Source organism: Parus major, chromosome 4, assembly GCF_001522545.3.
Source record: "Parus major isolate Abel chromosome 4, Parus_major1.1, whole genome shotgun sequence".
In the NCBI taxonomy this organism is placed as follows: Eukaryota; Metazoa; Chordata; class Aves; order Passeriformes; family Paridae; genus Parus; species Parus major.
Window position 1 is genome coordinate 7,483,873 of NC_031771.1, and position 19,413 is coordinate 7,503,285.

Genomic DNA, 19,413 nt, shown 5'->3' on the forward strand with positions numbered 1-19,413 from the left:
TGTGAGCTATGGCTAGTACTGGTGGTTTCCAAACTCCTTTGATTGTTGGCTATAAAAGACATTTTTTTTTTTTGTGAATGTGGAGATCCCTGGTAAATTTATTCTTGTTAGCAATGGGCTTGTTTTCCTTAGTTATCTTTTGTGCATCCCTTAGAAGTAGCCCCTTACACCTTTTGAGAACTACCTCATGAAGGCTATCAGGAAATTATCTCAGATAATTACGAGTCTTGCTGTTGTTTTTTTTTGTGTGCTTCTGTTTTCTTCTTTCCCTTACCTTGCTTTTGCTGTCAGAATCTTTGCAGTCTTGTGCTGTTCTCTCATGTTTCCTCAGTCTGGATGAACTTGTGCTTCCCTTTAGCTCTGCTCCATAGCCTTTCTCCTGCTGCGTTGCCCCAGCTCGCCGCAGCAGCAGAAGTGCTCTGGCAGGAAAGTGACACTCAGAAACTCCCCGGGTGAAATCCTGGGCTCACTGAAGTCAGTGGCAGAATTCCCACTGACTTCAGCGTGGCCAGGGTTTCACCCTTTAGCTTTGAAGTGTTCAGTGCTTCTGAGAGCCAGCACTTCTGTAAGCTCTGCTTTCCTCCAGGCACTCTGGTTGCATCAGCAGCTAGAGCAGAAAGAATGGTGTCATGGGGCCACTGGCCTGGGAAAGAGTTTCTTGCCTGTCAGGTGCTGCATTAGCTTTGCTTCTGAGGGAGTTTTGTGACAAATTTATCTAAGAGCCTGAGTTATTTTGGCTCTGAGATTGAACAAGGTTTGTGTCCCATTTTATATTTTTAGTCTTCTTTTAATTTGACTTTCGATTGCTTTAAGTCAAGTCTCTTAAAAGTGCAGAATCCCCTGGCCAGCTGTGCTTGTTTGTTTTGTGAGCCCATTTACTTTGTGGCTTACTTTTCATTTCTTGATTGAAGCCTCACAGGACTTGTAATTGAATTGTTTTAAACATTTCATTATATTTCATTACCAGCATTCACCCCATTCTTCATAAGACAATCTTTTTCTTTACTTTTTAATGTTGGCAGTTTTTCTGAACATGTCAAGACAAGTGTTAAGAAAAATGTCATGATTTTATTTTAATGACAAAACCAGAGTAGAAACAGAAACATACTTAGACAGAAGTGGGACAGTATGTGTGTATTGGGAAGGAGGAGAGGTTTCAAGATGCACAGTGTGGCAAGGCAAATCACACTTGAAAATATTCTCAGAAGTGTAATTAGCCATCAGATACACTGAAATCCTTCCCTGGGGTTTCCAGGTGTGTGAGTAGTGGATGACAGAAGTGGCTGCCTGGGTAGCTCTCTGTGTACATCTGGTTCTGCAAGCACAAGCAGCACCAGGCAGGGGCTGAGCTAACAGCATGACCCTTGCTTTTGGGGTTGGGAGGATGGGTCACTTTGCCCCCTTAGCAGCCTCATAAGGGACTCTAGGAAATTTTTGCCCTGAAAATCCAGAGTCTTTTCTTCTGTAGCTGCAGCGTGGGGCTCTGTGGGTGTTGGTTTGGACCACCATGGACTGAGAAGACTGCAGGGAGCTGTACCTGTCTTCTTGTCCTGGTGGTGCTTATTTTCTGTCACCTGGTTGCTTTATAACCCTTCCCTTTGAATGAGGCATGGAGTAGTTAAAAATAAGTGTTTTGGAGGTGAGGAGGGCCTTGCCTTTTGCAGGGAGCAGGGTGGGAAGGGCTGGAACTCGCGTCAGCAAGTGCAGGCTTGTAGCTGGGATGCCTGTGGTAGCAGCACTCGGCTTTCTGCAAAGCCAACAGGCTGAAGCTGCCACAGCACTGCCACAGCAGGCCTGCCACAGGAGTGAATCCCTTTTTATTTCATTCTGTGTCTTGTTGAAGACAGCATGGCTGCTTGTTCATGGCTGCTAGCCCACAGGTTGCCAAATATCCTGCTGGCTTTAGAGCTGGATGCCTTTGCAAATGTAAAGGAAAATTACAGCTGTGACACCGAGGTGTCTGTAGCTGATGGAATAAATACTTGTGCTGAACGGAGAGCTGCCACCAGAATTCCAGTTTGGGTCTCATTTTTTTAAATCTTTTGGGTTATTTTTTAAAGTACTTGCACAAAGAGTCATCTCCTTAGAATTTCCTCTTGCGGCTGGTCATGATGGAGTCAGGCCTTGATTTCTACCACAGGGAATTTCTAAAATGTCTTGGTATGAGTCAGAGCTCCAATAATTTAAAAAAAATAAATAAAAAAATGCAAAAAGCGTGGGAGCAAAGAAAGAATCTTCCTTGTGTTGCTGTTTTACAACCCAGAGCTCCTGCAGCTTTTATTGCAGCCGATATGGAGGTGAAAGTGGGTAACACCTTTTAGAAACAAGTCTCCAGTGCCAGGAGGAGGGCCAGGACCTGTAGTGCAGTTAGGTGGAAGTCATCCTGTCAGAATTCCTGCCTTCAGCCCCCCCTTTCCCTGCTGTGAAGCTAAACCCTGTTCTGCAGTGGGCTGGGCTAGTGCACTGGTGGTACAGTGACCTTGTTCCACACTGTGCTCCATGGTTACCCTGAAGCTGTGAATCGTAGAGTGTCAATATCAAATGTCAGTGTCTCTATTTTTCTCTCTTGGTCACTCTCTTTGCAGGTGTTCAGAACGGACCTGATCACTGCCATGAAGTTACATGACTCCTTCCAGCTGAACCCTGATGAATACTATGTGCTGGCAGATCCCTGGAGGCAGGAGTGGGAAAAGGGAGTTCAGGTGCCAGTTAGCCCAGGGACCATCCCAGAACCAGTAGCCAGGTATAATTTGGAGGAATGTGAACAAATATACACACGTTTGTGCTAGCAGCTTATGTCTACATTGCCTTGGCTTCCTGAGCTTTATTGCACAGTGCCCAGCTAGGAAGGTCTTGATTCTCAGAGATGAAGAACAACCTGCTTCACCTTTTGGAATGGTCAGAGAGGTCAAGAGTCAGGCCTGTTCTGCACACGTGAAATACAAATATCAGAGAACTGTTTTTGGCAATACACTAGCATGGATTGTGATGACAAAACCTTAAAAATAGCTTCTATTTTCTATTTAAGCCAGACTTGAATTCACTTATCATTGCTGGAAGAGCCCTTATCTGGTGTTCCCTCTGCTTATTTCCAAGCCATAGGGTTTTTTTTTTCAAGGAACAGTTGGATAAACCAGGCTTAAGGGCTAGAGAAAACACAACATTTATTTTGTTTTCATACTTTTTTTTTTGTGATTTCTTTTATTAACCTAAGAAATTGATTGTACAACGTTTCAACTGTTTTAAGAACTGTCCAGATGTTCATGTAACTAAATAATGTGAGATTTTCTAGCTCTTATCCAAAATGCCCTTATTTTCCTTGCCATGTTTGTTACACTTGGATACTATTTCCTGTTTCAAATTAAACTCTGCAATTCTGGGGGCAGGAGTGTGCTGCAGCCCATTTTATGCTTACTAGGGATTGGAGAAAGTAAGAGCAAGGATTTTTGCCATTTAATCATTCTAGATCTCTTTGAGTCAGTCCAGGCTGGCCCATAAAGCATTACCAAATGACCCACCAGTGCTGGCAGGACCACAGCAGCTCAATCCTTGATTATATAGCAAAAAATTTGTCATGTTGGAACACTGACTGCTTCTTATTAGGTCTGTATCTGTCAGCTTTAGCCTTGGATTAAGGGGGGCACAGGAAAGTGTGTTAGTGTAGTTTTTGTTCTGTGCAGCAACCTGCAGAGTGCCTCACTAGGTCTGTGCAAGGAGGAGCTAACTTGCACATCAGGTAAACCCTGTCCTTCCTTCTAAAGGATTGGACCTGGAGCTCCAAGGACAACCTGAGTTTTGCTCTCTGCTCTGCAGTTTAGGACATAGAAACATACCCACTCCCTGTTCCACACTGACCTCTCCCAGTCCCTGCAGAGGCACACACATGCACAGTGCACTCACACTGCCTGCTCCGCACTGATTCCTCTGTTCAGCATCTCCCAAGGCTGGGGGAGGGCCAGGACACCTGTGGAATTGAGCAGAGGAAAAACCTCCCAGAGGATCACCGCCCTGTGTCTGTCAGGGAGGTGCTTTGGTGGCTGTAGCAGGTCCAGGTACTCACTTAGGAGAGAGCTGTTCTCTGCCAAAGGCCAGTAGAGATGTTGCTCCAAATTTAAGGTGGTGAAAGACAGAAAAGGAAGGCATCACAGTTGTAGGTACTGGCACAGCAGGCGCCACTCCTTGTTTTCTGCTGAGCTATCTTGTATTGTCCTCCTGCTGAGCTCCTGCTGGTCAGAGTGGCCTAGTGATGCCTGATTATTGTCCTCTTTGCTCCCTCACAAAGCACTTGGAGACCCCTGCCCTGGTGCTGCTGGAGCGCAGGAACTGCTCTGTGCCTCACTTTGGGAGGGAAGGGGGGGCGTGTTCTGTACATGGAATAAGCAATAGACAGATCATAGCTGCTGTGGGATAGAAGCCAAGGCTGTGCAGGGAGCTGGAATGTAGTAAGGAACATAAGAGTGAATAAAAGGTGTTGCCTGGTGGTGACTGGTGAGAGCAGAGGAGCAGGAGAAAGGAGCGAGGCTGTGTGGAGATTCACTGTAAACACGTGGTCAGATGGACAATTCAGCTGAACGGCTTTCAGTGTCTAGTAAGGGTTGCCTTTTTTTTACTTCTTTCTAGCACTTAAATAAAGCCAGGACAGGGAGTTGTTTGAGGTCAGAGTCACTGTGCTTTTTTCTTCTGTGCCACTACTGTGGCAAGGTGCTGCCCAGAGGTTATGATTTCCACAGGGAGGTACTCCGGAAGGAATTTATGATAAAGAAGATTTGGAGAGCAGTGCCCAGTTTAAAATACGTTCTCTGTGAAGATGCAGTAGTCTGTAACATTTGAACACTGTGCAGTATGACCAGAATCAGTTTGGGCAGAACAGTTAGGCTGGCAAGGTCATTCACATTTGTATTTTTCACAGCACCTCAGAAGCTCCAAATTCAGCATTTGGCTCTTGCTCGCTTTTTCTCATTGTCTGAAATAAGCTAGAATAGGGGAAGCTTTAGGGATGTACAAGACTGAAATAGATGGAGGATTTACAGAGATCTCTTTGTGCAAATACAGCAGTGGCAGATCAGGGTTTCTGCTAGGAATTAACATGTTGGACCTCAGATGGGGAAGAATAGAGTGGGGTATGGAGGTTGTCCTGCTCCTTGTGGAGCTTAGGCTGTTCCCAGCAGAGACTTGTGGCAGCACAGAGTGTTGCAGTCTCCTCCCTTGTACCACTAGCACCCCAAAAAATCATCTCCAGTGGTAGTGCAGGAGGCAGGCATTTGGCAGCATGGCCTGTTGCTTGTGGAGGTACCAGGGTTGTGTTGTGAAGTGGGTTTCATGCAAGCTCAATTTCAGTGTGTGCTGTTAACTAAGAGAAAGGGCAATGTCCTCTACTGAGACAGCTGGAAATACTTCTTTTCTTCTTGAATGTCCTTGTGGTCAGTATTTTAGTTAAGCAGATTGATTTTAAAAAAGTCTTAGACCAGAGTTTAACGTGTATATATGGCAGCTGCTATGTAAATACAGCGTCCCTGCTTCGGCTTTAAACAAGGGTGAGTTTCAGGTAAGAGTAAGCACAGCTCTGTCCTCTAATATTTAATTTTATTTAGAATTCTGGCAGTGAATTGGATTTCTAGACAACTCCAGTTAAGTTCTTACAATACCACCAATCAGTTATGGCAGTGCATGGAACTGTTTTCCCATCTCAGTGGTGCCAGGTGATTGCCAGGATTGTTAGGTGGCTGCTGCTGGTGGTTGTTAGTCACATTTAAAAGTGAGTAAATTGTTTAGAATTCTCAAGAGCTGAGCCTCTTGGCAGCCTGGCACTCCTCATGCCTGCCTGCCTGTCTGTTTCAGAGTCGTGTCCGAGACAAAAGCCGTCACCTTCACGCGTCCCAGGAAATACATCGTTTCCTCGGGCGCGGAGCCTCCGGAGCTGGGCTACGTGGACATTCGAACCCTGGCAGACAGCATGTGCCGCTATGACCTCAATGATGTGGATGTAGCATGGCTGCAACTTGCCAATGAAGAATTCAAAGAAATGGGTGAGCATGAGTTATTTGTTGCCTTTTTTTTTTTCTTTTTTCTCTTTTCAAAGCTGGCAATCTTATGAACAATTTCAGGGAGAGCAGCAGTGAGAAGAAATAGTAGCGGTATGAGGAGATAAGTAATCATATGAGTTGGGGTAGCCATGGGAAAGCAGACCTGGATGTGATTAAGCCCTATGATAAATACCTTCATAACTCCTGTGTTGTATCTGCTTAGACTTGGTCAGAATCTGGTTTTGTTTTGTTTTTTTTCTCTGCTTTCCATCTCACAAAGTTCTCAGTTTGCCATCTTGGTTCTCAAAGGGAACATCAGAGACTAGTTTTTCCAGGCAGTCCTATTTATTTATTTTTTGATTAATCACAAATGTCTGTCATCAGCTCATGGTGTTCAGTGCAGAGAAGGCAAGACAGTTGTTTGGCAGGTTCAGAGAATCTGTGCCAGCTGAGTGGTGCAGGGAATGGGACAGTAAGGAATTCCTGCTCTGATTTATTGGAGGGAGCTCCCAAGTCTAACTGTGACTGTGTGCTGTAGTTCCAAAGCAGGAGGAAGAGCTGTCACAAGGGGAACTTTTCTGCAGGGTGGGTTGTGTGTGGGAAAGGATGGGGAGAGGGGTGAACTGGAATGTTTTCTGCGTAAAATGAGTGCTTCAGGAGAGGGCTTCAGTGGAACTGAATGGGATGTAAGTCAGCACAGAACTTGTACCACTTTGTTTGGCTGAGGGAAAATGCTGTGCCAGATGGAAGAGGTGTGGACAGGTTGGTGAACACTTTTGGTTTTTGTTTTGGTGCTGTGGCAGTTCCCTGCTTGGGGTTGCAGTTCAGTCAAACATGTTTTACCTGGCAGTAGCCCATAGGTGGCACGGCTGAAGAACTGGTAAACCTCAAAATGACCATTTAACTCTATTCCTCCTTTCTAAACCAACACATGAAAGAAACAGATGATGTCTTGGCCTGGTCTCTTATCCAGGCCTTTTTTCCAGATCTCACATTAGCTCTGCTCAGGTTTAGTGTTGGGCTTAGAGGATTTCAGTTTATGATTCCAGAGTTTAGATTACCTGTCCAGTTATCTTCAGGAGAACAGCAGCAGGAAGTTCCCTTGGATTTCCTCAAGGGGGAAAATATACTTTTTTATTGTTTGGTATCCTTCTATCCAGTCTGTCTTTTTCCAAAACCAGATGAGGGCTCCTACAGTGGGGTGTGAGCAGCACAAGAGGGGCAGATTTGTACCTCTGCAGGGAGCCCCATTCTGCTACACCAGCATAACCTTTAAAGGTACATGCTGCACATGGCACAGTGAACAGCTAGAATTTGTTGGCTCTTACGTTTTGGTGTAGTTTCTTGCAGTTTGTTTGCTCTAAATCGTTACCCACTCAGTTGTGCTTTATGCAGAGGGAAGGAAATGCTCCTGTTAGTACAAGGCAGTGTATTTGGGGTCTTGGAACATGCACATGGGTGCTTGGTCAGACACTGCACACTACAGATATTACAAATGGGCATTTGAAAAGTGAGCTACTTCCTGATCTGTACCCGGAGCACTTCCTTATGGCATCCCTGCAGCCATGAATTCCCTGTGTTTTCTTTGATCCCTGTAGGACTGCTTCAGGTACTGAGAACATACAGTGCTTCTGTAAAAGAATGACTGAACAGGAGCTGCAGCCCCGCTTCCCTTTCTCTAACCCTTGCAAAGGCACAGGCAGTCACATCTCTAAGGGCCGCTTACAAAGTGAGAGCAGATAGAATCCAGTTTCAAGCTGGTGTAAAACCTGTCATCATCTGCTTTGCTGTTGCAGCAATTCTGGGTTGCAGGGTAAAATCCTTTCATCAGCAGGATTTTGGATGTTCCCTCTTGCTACTTTTCAGCTGCTCAGTTTGGGTAGCATGGGATGCACTGATCCCTGCTGCAGGGATTTACCTGTCAGTAAGGGAATCTGGAAGTACTTTTGTGGAGTGTTTATCTTCTGATCTGGAGGAGCTAGAAAGGTTTTTTTTATTCTTTGTTTTGTGGCATTTTTGGCTCAGTTTTTCACAGGGAGAGCTGAAAGGAGAGTTTACTTGTTAAAACATCCATCCTGAGGTTGCCATCTCCTCTCTGTCTCTCCTGGTTTCAGCAAGGATAGAGCTAATTCCTTCTCAGTAGTGGTTACAAGTGCTGTGTTTTGGATTTGTAATGAGAATGGTATTGATAACACACTGGTATTTTGGAGTCTGTGGTTATCCTAAGTCAAGGGCTTTTTTTTCCCTGTGTCATGCTCTGTCAGTGAGGAGGTGAGCAAAAGGGAGGGGGCATAGGCAAGAGAGGTGACCCAAACTGGCCAAAGTGATACTCTACATGATGGAAGGTCATACCCAGGATATAAACTGGGGGACTTACCTGAAAAGGGAGGCCTTTCTATTTCAAAACAAATCTGAATTATAAAATACCACAACATAATGGGTCTGTAGCTGTGTGTCATGAATAATTTTCTGATGGATGCTATTGGAAATGAGAAAATTTCAGATTAGATACTACATTTAGTTATTGTCCCAGCTTTGATGTTGCGTTTATTACAGCTATGTTTTTCACTTTTAAAAATAAATTAATTGAATGTTGTAGCAGGGTCTGATGGAGACCTCAGTTGGGATTGGATCCTTTTGGGTTGGAACTTGTGATAAATCAAAAACTGTTGCTAGAAACTGCAGATTTGCTCCAAGTATCACAGCAGATTTTGTCATTGATTTTCTCCCTGTGTCCCATCACTTTGGGTTCAAAATACTTTCAAATCTTTCATCAAAGGGTTAACATCTGGGTGGCAAAATTGGAGCAAAAGCCATAGCTGGTGCTGTCCCTGAAGGAGAAATGAGAACAGGACCAGGAAGCCAGAATCAGTCTTGGAAAATTTTTCTTATGATTTGAATGATTTGAACACTCCACTTCTGTTAGTTTAATAGAGTTATAAAACAACTTTGCCATTTTTTTAGTTTCCCTGGTTTATGCTGGAACAGGCATGATGGTCTAGGAATGAAATGTGTCTGTGTGAGGATTGGCTGTGTCTCCTCAGCTGTTAAGAAAGAAGGTGGAGCTGTTTGTGGTGATGGTTGTCACTCTTTTCTTTAACTACATGGACAACTCCTGTTTTCCAGGGATGCTGGAGCTGGATGAGTACACCATGGAAAGGGTGATGGAGGAGTTTGAGCAGCGCTGCTACGATAACATGAACCACGCCATCGAGACGGAAGAAGGGCTGGGGATTGAATACGATGAGGATGTCGTCTGTGACGTCTGTCAGTCTCCAGACGGAGAGGACGGCAATGAAATGGTGTTCTGTGACAAATGCAATATTTGTGTGCACCAGGTATGGCAGCAGCAGCATCTTGGGTGTTAGCAGAAACTTTTCCAAAAGGGCAATCAGTAGGAACACAGGTGGGGTTCATTCCAGGTAATTTAACAGAGAACCTACTGAGCCATGCTAAGGAAGCACTACTGTGTGTCACCTTTCTGTGCTAGTTCAGAAGTTTTCCTAACATAAAAGAGGAGATACAATTTTAGCCTGTTTCCATGGATGCTTCTTACTCTGGCAGGTGCCTTCCCACCAGCCTGTCCTTCCTTCCCAGCTCTAACAAGTTTCTGTTGTCACTCAGTGTTTGGAAAAACTTCTCTGCTGAGCAGGAAACATATTTTCTGGCATGTGTTACTTAGCTGCTTTTGTACTAATGATAAAGGACTAGGCCTGTGACAGCTGTAAATACAAGTGACTATCCCACAAAATACACAGAGTAAAGTTGGTATTTCCAGACCTGTAGGGTTTCTCTGGTCACATCAAACCCACAACCTAGGTGTATTAAAGCTGATAGTGATTGGGATAGAGGGCTCTGTAAAGATGCAATCTTCTGAAAAACGTGCTCCTAATTAGTTGCCATCCTGCACTTTTCCCTCACAACCCTTTGAGGGTTGTGAGAGGCTGTGTGTGTAATCTGCCAAGAAACAACGCGGTGTTTGCTTTGTTCTCTTTTCCCCTGCTGCCCGTGGGGACGCAGGCGTGCTACGGGATCCTGAAGGTGCCCGAGGGCAGCTGGCTGTGCCGGACCTGCGCGCTGGGCGTCCAGCCCAAGTGCCTGCTGTGCCCCAAAAAGGGCGGCGCCATGAAGCCCACCCGGAGCGGCACCAAGTGGGTGCACGTCAGCTGTGCTCTCTGGATTCCAGAGGTGGGTGCTGCTCCTGGGATTCTGGGAAATAAACCTCCTTAACGCATTGTTCAGCTTAGAAATGGAGCATAAAAGCTTCTTGGTTAGGTGAAAAAAGTCTGGCAGGGATGATGCTTTACCTGTAAGGAAAGTAATTAAATCCCCTTTGTCAATCAGAATTAAGCCTTGGAAAATGAGGCCTTTGCTGCTGGCAAAGCTCATTTAACAAGGACACCAGATACCATTTCACTTTGTAAACGGAATGTTTCAATCTGACAGAATTCCTTTGGGTTCTCATAGTCAAAGTGTTCATCCTGCATGATAATCTTAAATCGGTGGCCTTCACCTTGAAACTGGTTTGTCTGTTCACAAAAGGAGAAACTGATTGTTTTCTTAAAAGAGAACTTTAGATCCTTATGTAAACTGAGGAATTTTGGGACACACTAAGTTGCATACACACACACAAGGAATTTGTCTTCTTTAATAAAATTGTTTCTCTTTTCAGTTAACGCTGTCATAGTCACTCCAATGCTTTGATGATTTTTCTCTTAGGTGAGCATCGGAAGCCCTGAAAAAATGGAGCCCATCACAAAAGTTTCCCACATTCCCAGCAGTAGGTGGGCACTGGTGTGCAGCCTGTGTAATGAAAAGGTTGGAGCTTCTATACAGGTAATTTCACCACACAAATATCCACGTGCTTTCTTTTGTCTGTTTATAGTAGATAGGAAAATGTGTTACTGGTTGTTACTATGGACTTGAATGACCTGATCTGCAGCAGAGCATTTTAGACTGGGCAGTGTTGTTTTACATGCATTCAACCAGAATTTGTATTGCATTGTTAGCTGTAAGGCACCTGTAGATCCTTTGCAGTGGAAAACCACTCAGAAATATTAAATAATCCTTTTCAGAATCATTTTAAACTCTAGAAAGACTGAGAAAACATATTACCAAACCTCAGAATTTTGAAAGAGGAGACACTGGGACATCAGTCCAGAGTTTGATCTCCTTTACTTGAGAATAAATGATGAGGGAGTGTGAGGACAAGTGACCCATTTGGGGCAGGGTTGTGCTTGTGTAGAAAAAGACAGTAAGACGTAGCTTAGCAATTGTGGTGATGTTTCTCATCCTCAGAGCACTTCCAGCAGCAAAACAATCCTCAGGAAGCTCCCTGAGACAGAGAGGGATGATACTACAGTCTCCTAAGGAGGTTGAAGTAGTGCTTTTTCTTCTGGGGCTGGCCTGGCGTTGCAGGCTCCACGGTGGTCAGACCAGCATTAAGACACAAAAATTGCTCAAGTCCTGCACTACTTTTAAATTAGTTTATATCCATTTCCCTTTTCTCCTCTGCCCCAAGTTATTTGATTGAGGCTGCCAGGAAGAGCTGTAAACCAGAAACTCAGCAGTAGTTCCGGTGAAACCTGTCACAGTCCAATTCCATGTGAGGAATGCATGAAATAGTTAAGTGTTAACTAGAGAAAATAAATCTGTCCACAGCATATAAATTTTCAGCCATAATCCCTCCTTGCAGAGCCATCCCCTTCCTCTTGGCTGCTGTTACGTAGCTGAAGCTGTTTTTGTCTGTTCTCCAGGCCACCTTCTGATATGTGCACAACAATTAGGAAAAGTGGCAGCTGGAAGTGTGTGTCAGGCTGGTCAGGGAGCAGCTGCACTAAACTGGGAAAAAAAAGTCTGTGTATTCCCCCAGGTTCAGCAGATTTCCTCCCAGTGAGACAGGCTTTCCCCTCTTCTCCCAATAAAACATGAGCTGCAGTAAGAGCTAATTACGGCTAAAGCACTTCTCTGTACTACCCTGTATTCCAGTTGGGATGCTCCTGGCCTGTTTGTGTTAGTTGGAGAGGAAAGGGCAAAAGATGCTTTAGTATTTTTTAATTCCTTTTATATGTTGCTTTTATTAAAGATTGCTCATTTGAAACCTTTGCAGTTTAAACACTGCCATACCTTTATAAGCCATCTGGCTGCTGAGTCAACCTGAGCAGGAAAACCCAGAGGAGATTTGGCTTCTTTACAAAGCACTGTATAAACATCCCAGTGCACTGTGTTGCTCTTTCAGGGTCGGTGGCTTGGCTTAAGCATAGTTTTGTTTCCTAGTTAGGAGCACCAATGCTCCTTTCCATTTTAAATCCTGTTCACCAGAGGTGTGAGTGGGTCTAAACACATATGTATGTGTGTTTGTGTATATAGATATATTTATATGTATTTAAACCTTTCAGCTGGTGGCTGGTGGTATGATAGCATTTTGTAAAAGGAAATTAAATATCATGGAAATGAAGTGCTAAATCAGCTGAACTAGTGCCCATCACTCTGTGATGGCTGGGTTCACTGAATAGGAAGAAAAATGACAACATTTGAATTTCCTGTTCTCCTTCTCTCCAAGGTGAAGTGACGGCTGCACTCAGTGAAGTAATGGTTGACAGTGATTTAATATTTGACATTATAAAATTAGGATAACAGGGGAAAAATTCCCTTTGGTTGAGGCCTTTTGGATAGCATGGGTCCAGGTGCTGGGAAAGATTAATTAAAGCCTCAGACTGGCCTGGAGCCACCACAATGTTTTTTTCTCCCCCCCTCATGCCGGCACAGTCCGAAGGCTTTACTTCGGGTAACAGTGCTGTACACAAGTGGCTCTGGTGTCAGTAGGAGTGTTCCTCTTGTGGCTTTCTGTGCATGGAATAGCGTGGTGGGGCTGGAGGGGGAGGTGAAACACTCCAGTCCCTCTGGGCCACTTGATCCTTGCCTGGCCTGAAAGCGCTAAGTCATAACCCTAATTAAAGAGAGCAAGGAGAAGCACATGCAGCTTAGAATTGGAGAGTGGTGACAGTCTTCTTCTTCCAAAGCAGCCCTGACTTCTCCAGTAATTTTAGGCAGTGTAGCTTCGTAACTTTATATTTATTTGGTTAATTGTAGTTTGTTTTCTCTAGTGTTCAGTGAAAAACTGCAGAACAGCGTTTCACGTCACCTGCGCGTTTGACCGCGGCTTGGAGATGAAGACCATCTTGGCAGAGAACGACGAGGTGAAGTTCAAGTCGTACTGTCCCAAGCACAGCTCCACCAAGAAAGCAGATGCTGAGACTTCGAGTGACAGCCCAGGGCAGGAGAACAGGAATGGGATTCAGGACACCTCTCTTCCTGCCCACATGGACCCTTTCCACAGCATGGATCAAAACCAGGAGGAGGCCCACAGGGTCAGCCTCCGCAAGCAGAAGCTCCAGCAGCTGGAGGATGAGTTCTACACGTTCGTCGAATCTTTGGAAGTGGCCAAAGTGCTGCGGCTGCCTGAGGAGCCGGTGGAATTCCTTTACCAGTACTGGAAACTGAAGAGGAAATCCAATTTCAATAAGCCTTTGATTACCCCAAAGAAGGATGAGGAGGACAATCTGGCTAAACGGGAGCAGGATGTTCTGTTCAGGAGGCTGCAGCTCTTCACGCACCTCCGGCAGGACCTGGAGCGGGTAAGCCCGGCACTGCCTGTGCTGGCCACAGTTAGCTGAGTTCCCAAGCTATGCTCACCCCGAGCTCAGCTCAGAGCTGTGCTGTCAGGCAAGACCATGAGCACTAAATTTCTCCAGAGCACAGCAGTTGCCCTTTGTACACAGAGGTCAGTCACGGGGCCAGCGGGTCTTGGTGTGTGGCATTCAATCACCTGTGACTGGACTGTCGTGTTTTCGCTTGTGCTTTTTTACTGATTAACCCTGATGGCTGTACTGCAGGCCCCGGCTGAAGCCTTCTCAGCCTTTAAGGGCTTTCCATGCTCCTTTCTTCCGGTGAAAAGGATGATGAAACTTAGCTTGATTTGCAGCAGATCTGTTTTTCATTGGCATACCAGTGTAGGATGTTTCCCTGGACTATCTGTGTAGGTTTGGGACGTAAATGATGTTTGATTCATTTAGGTTTTGAATGTTTGGAGAACAGTTCAGTAGGATCAGTTTGATGTTTCAGTAAGTACATCTGATCCTGAATTCATTTCTTTTTGGGGATAATTTAAGAGCTCTTAGAGCCAGAAAGAAGGCTGAAATTAGTTTTTCATGTCCCTACAGCACGTGGCTCATTTAGGCCATGGACGAAAGCTGGCTCAGGAGGTCCTACCTCAGTAACCTGTAGGTGAACCAGAGCCTTTCTTTCATAATATTATCTAATCTTTAAATCAGGACAGCAGGTTGTCATGGACATACTGCATCTCTTGTTAAGGATCCTGATGCCTAATTACTCTTATAATGAATTGCTGTAGTTTTTCTTTTGAGTTTTCTCCTAGTTTCAACTCCAGCCCATGGTCCTTTTGTAGCTGTTCAGATGGCCCAGATCTTGGCTGTTACCTGGGATCTTTTGTTCCTGCTCCATGTACTCAAGCATTCTTGTCATCTTCTCTTTCATCAGCTAAATCATTAGAGTTTGTAACTATGTTCCCTAGATCTTAAATTACTCTGTGCGTGTCCTTTCCATTTCTAAATGTGATGTCGAAACAGGATACGTGATTTTTGTAGTATTTTTAACGTTTTACTACTCTGTTCCCACTGATTGTTACATTCAAGATAATTTGGATTTTTAAAAAAGGGCCTTTGCAAAAGCAAACACACTTGTTAGGTTTCTCCAGATCAGGCCACAAGGGCACCACCTTGTACTGAGAGGGAGGAGTGCATCCACCTGCACTTCTCAGTGATTCCCTCATCTGGGAATTATTTAATATTAAATACATTCAAGGATTTCCAACATTTCCCTAGTTTTTGTGTGTGACTCGGGTGTTTGTAGAAGTTACTTCTGAGCTGTGGTTCTCCAAATCAGAAGGAATAATCTGTCAATTAAATTGTGCCTGTCAATTCAGCAGATGATTTGTCAGTTAAATAGACTGTTCTCTGAGGATGGCGTTGAAGGTGGTTAAATTTAAATACGCTACTAACTCGTTTAAATGGTGTATAGTTCTCCAGCTGAATTAATTCAAAGCACATATAGGGAAATATCCTGGGAATACAATTCCTGTAAAACACATCCCCTTGCTGTCTTCCAGGTGCGAAACCTCACTTACATGGTGACGCGGAGAGAGAAAATCAAGAGATCTGTTTGCAAAGTTCAGGAGCAGATATTTAACAGCTACACAAAGCAGTTGGAACAAGAAAGAGTTTCAGGTATGCCTCAGTGTTTCCTTCCTCATGTTAGACCACAGGGACAAGGTTTGCTTACAGGCTGTGAAGGACAAACAGGGCCTCATTTGTTCTCATTTTATTCCTCAGGAAGATGAATATCTTCAAAATTACTGCAGTGGCCAGATTATCCTTTAACTGTTGAGTAACTAAAAAACAATGTTTTAGATGGCATCGGTGAGATCCACTTGCTGGTTGCTTTTTGCCTCTGTCTCTGAGGAGTGTCTGTCTTAGTGGACAGAGTAGTGCTAGGACTTGTCTTTGCTACAAGCATGATTAGGTGCAGGTAGAGGAAAATAAAAACCACACAAGCAGGATGTTGTGAAATCATGACAGCCACAGAGCTGTGACCTAAAAGTGCAGGACAAGCAGCCAAATGCCCATTTCTGATGTGAACATGTCAGGCACGAGGAGGAGAGTTCAAAGAGGTGCATTGCAAACTGGTTATTTACACAGCTACGGAATTGCTTGACTTGAGCTATGCTTCCATGCAGGTGTGCCTTCCTCCTTCGCCTCCATGGAGAACACGGTGTTGTTCAACAGCCCGTCGCTGGGCCCCAACGCCCCCAAGATCGAGGACCTGAAGTGGCACTCTGCGTTCTTCAGGAAGCAGATGGGCACATCTCTGGCCCGCTCCTTGAAAAAACCGCTCAAGAGAGACAGGGTAAGAGACAGGTCTGGGAACGACAGCAGATCCCTGCTGAGGCAGCCCAGCCCGAGGGAAGGAGGTGCAGATCCAGGCAGCTTTTTAAATTTTGACAAGACCTTTGCTGAGACACGGATTGTATCGGCACAGCAGAAAAACGGCGTCGTCATACCAGAGCACAGGAAGAGAAGAGACAATCGCCCGCAGTGCGAGGTGGCGAAGGCAGAGCTGAAGGAAAAGACTTCTAAACACAACCACAAACTTCTGAGACCCACAGAACTCTCTCAGAGGCAATTGGAAAACAAAAGGGCTGTGCACCACTCCGGTGGTAGGTCAGCGCCTGGCACTCGGAGGGATATAGTGCCTAAATGTAACGGGGGTCTGGTCAAAGTAAACTCTAATCAGACAGTAGTTAAAGTGCCTACCACGCCCACGAGCCCAGGGAAAAACTGGGGCGGATTCCGAATTCCAAAGAAGGGGGAGAGGCAGCAGCAGGGGGAGAGCCTGGAGGAGGCCTGCCGCCAGAACTCCGGCTACCCCTACCTGGGCGTGGGCAGAGTTCCAGCCAAGGAGCGGACAAAAAGCAAGTTAAAGCCTGACAGCGAGAACGATGGCTATGTCCCCGACGCCGAAATGAGCGACTCGGAGACGGAAGTGGCTGAAAAGAAGTGCAGGCAGCAGAGGCTCAGTCCCAACAGCAGCATCGGCAGGAGGACAGACATTATCCGGAGGAGCATCCTGGCGACCTGACTGGGCAGAGGGACGGGGTCAGTAGAGTCACTGCCTACAAGCCAACTCCACCTTACTCATCGGTGTGAGAGAGGAGCATTCTTAGACTGAGATACAGACTGACAAACTGAAAGCCCATATTTTTCTGAGTTGTATAAATATGTTTACACGCACTTAAAGCTGTTTTAAGCTCTTTTGTTGTTTTTTTTTTGTTGGTTTTTTTTTTTCCCTCCTCTGCCCCCTCCACACCCCCTAACCCATTCCATTTCTGTGAGAAGTTTGAGTCTCCCTTATTTGCAACTTTCCTGAGTAAGCAGAGAAGTGACGTCATTAGTAAAACAGGAGTTGGGATGCACACAACTCACAAAAATCTTTTAAAAGGGGCTAGGGTGGGTAGGAGGAATCGGGCTGTGTTCATCCTTTCTAGCTAAAAGGCACTGGAAGTTTTACTCCCTTCCCCTGACTTCTGGAAAAGCACAAGCTCTTAATTTAACTCATGTGTATTGAATGGAGGATGGTTGTTAGACCATGCTGCAATGCACTGCACTGCTGAATCCCATTACAAATGCTCCCCATCCCTGGGCAGGGGCAGCTCTTTCTCCTCTCTTTGCAGAATGTGTTCTGTTGTGTTCAGTTTGAGCGCAGGTGGCAGCTCAAACCCTCCCTGTGCTCCAGAGTTTACATGTGAATGATGACCAGGCACAGGCACGATGTTGCACTTGAGGAGGAGGAGGAGGAAGGGATAGGGCAGGGCTTGAAGGACTGGGACTGACACAGAGGATGTTCCCAAATGGCTCAGTTCTGAGCAAGGGGCAGGTGTGGGGGTTCCAGCACTCCATGGAATAACCTGTCACCCATAGTCAGGCACCTGCCTTGGGGAGTGTGATGACAATGCCAGACAGAAGTTTTCTATGGCACTAGGCAGGAGGAATTCCCAAAGGCCACCACAGATGCACTAATGATATGTACTGAGAGAGTCAGGCTTATGACACTAAAAGGTTGCTTTAAATGGAATGAATATATATTTTTAAATACGATAAAATGCAAAGGCAATACATTGTGATTAGCTCTTTACAGTCAAGCAAAGAAAAAACTATTTCATTCTATTATGGACTAGATTTGATGGAAAAGGGAACTCGTATTCTGATTGTGTACTTTTTTAATAATTGCAAGTGGCAATAATGAGTAAGATGTAAGCAATAATATGAACAGGTTGTGAGATACCGTTTTGTACCGAGTGGAGCGCACGCATCACCGTGGAGCGTTAGGAGCCTGTACATTTTGGAATTTTTCATAAATGTAGGAGAGGTATGTACTGGTGAAAAAGTTTTGGCAGCAATGTGGTAACAGAGAGACAGGCATAAAGAACCTCCTTCTCCTTCCCTTTCCCACTCCCAGCCTGCTGTTAGGGCATCCACTCACCTTGGAATGTCTGACCCTTGCTCCCCGAGGTGGGAACACTTGACAACACAGAATTCCCCTGCAGCAGGACTGAGGATTCAATCAGAAAATAAAAAAAAAGGCTTAACACCCTATCTTGCTATGCAAGTTAACATTATCAATTAAATATTTCACCAGAATGCATCCCTGTTTTAAAACTCAGAAGTCGTAACCTTTTGAGGAAGGGGAATTTTATGTAAGATAATACACTTTCAAAATCCTCTTGCTGGTCCCAAAAAGTCAGAGTAATTGGCATGACTTAGAGAGGTGAAAGGCAGGGCACTGGTGACTGAGGTTACATAGTCACTCTTGGGGTGTGTTCAAAGTATAAACAGCAGACAGACAAAAGGTAAAAGCCAGCAAGTTCTACTCAACATCTAGCAACATTCTCCAGACAGGCACTGGTATTTTCCTGAAGAAAGAAGCTCATGACCACACAGGAATTGTCAAGCCATAGTTGGAATACCCTAAATTTGGATTCTGAGTAGTAAACCTTTAACCTCACACCCCCTGGACAGAGGTACCTTGTTAATTTGCACTATTATGAACACTAACGTTGTGCAGAGTGAATGCCTTAGCTGCTTTGTCCCCTGGCACTGAGGGCGAAAAGCTTTGTGAGGTTTCCAGTGGAGCTGACCCCAAACCAAAAAGGCTGCGGTACGACCAGCTCTGTAGGTTAGTTTTGTCCTTGTGCTTAGCCCTCAGCAGGAGGTGTTGTAGGTACTGCAGTGACAAACCCACCCCCATGTTTTACTGGGATTTGCTGGATTTCTGTTTCCAAGCGTGACCTTTCCTTGTGCTGACTGACCAAGAGATCTTTGATATGATCCGTGTGTTCTGTCCAACCGTAGGCTAGTTGAACGTCTGTAGAGTTGCCTGGAATGCCATTTGTTAGGTTATAAACTCACACAGATCTAAATGAAGGGTTCATGTTGTGTACAAATCTTGATTTCAGAAGTTCGAGACAATTGTGATGACATTTGTAAAACTTGTACAGATTTTTCACTATGTGCCTAGCTTTGGTGTCCATTCAGCTGAAATTAAAAAAAAAAAGGTGCATGAAGAGAAACAGAAATAAAAAAGTATATGTAGAGATGACTATTTTATATTACATGGCCCAATCCTGTATTTATTTTCTCCCTTTTTTGAAGTATTTCTAAAGACCTAGTTGAAACAGCTGTATTTTTTGTTAAAATATTCCGTAGAATTGTGCCTTTTGTCTGTATGTGAATAAATGCTGTACATTTTTGCAGTA

At 44.8% G+C, this 19,413-nt stretch overlaps 1 protein-coding gene across 13 annotated transcripts in view; it reads left to right on the forward strand.

Moving 5' to 3' along the window:
• The window catches only part of JADE1 (jade family PHD finger 1), a 114,878-nt gene extending 95,465 nt beyond the window's left edge, over positions 1-19,413 (forward strand). For 11 of the 13 annotated variants that reach the window (XM_015623808.3, XM_033513936.1, XM_033513937.1 and 8 more), the window contains 8 exons: positions 2,586-2,743; positions 5,839-6,026; positions 9,150-9,361; positions 10,044-10,211; positions 10,743-10,859; positions 13,130-13,660; positions 15,211-15,328; positions 15,838-19,413. In XM_015623808.3, coding sequence (XP_015479294.1) covers positions 2,586-2,743; positions 5,839-6,026; positions 9,150-9,361; positions 10,044-10,211; positions 10,743-10,859; positions 13,130-13,660; positions 15,211-15,328; positions 15,838-16,739 — 2,394 coding nt within the window. In that variant the 3' untranslated portion in view covers positions 16,740-19,413. Of the gene's footprint in view, positions 1-2,585; positions 2,744-2,775; positions 5,756-5,838; positions 6,027-9,149; positions 9,362-10,043; positions 10,212-10,742; positions 10,860-13,129; positions 13,661-15,210; positions 15,329-15,837 lie in introns of those variants that run through there. The other 2 variants (XM_033513940.1, XM_033513939.1) reach the window with 2 other exon arrangements.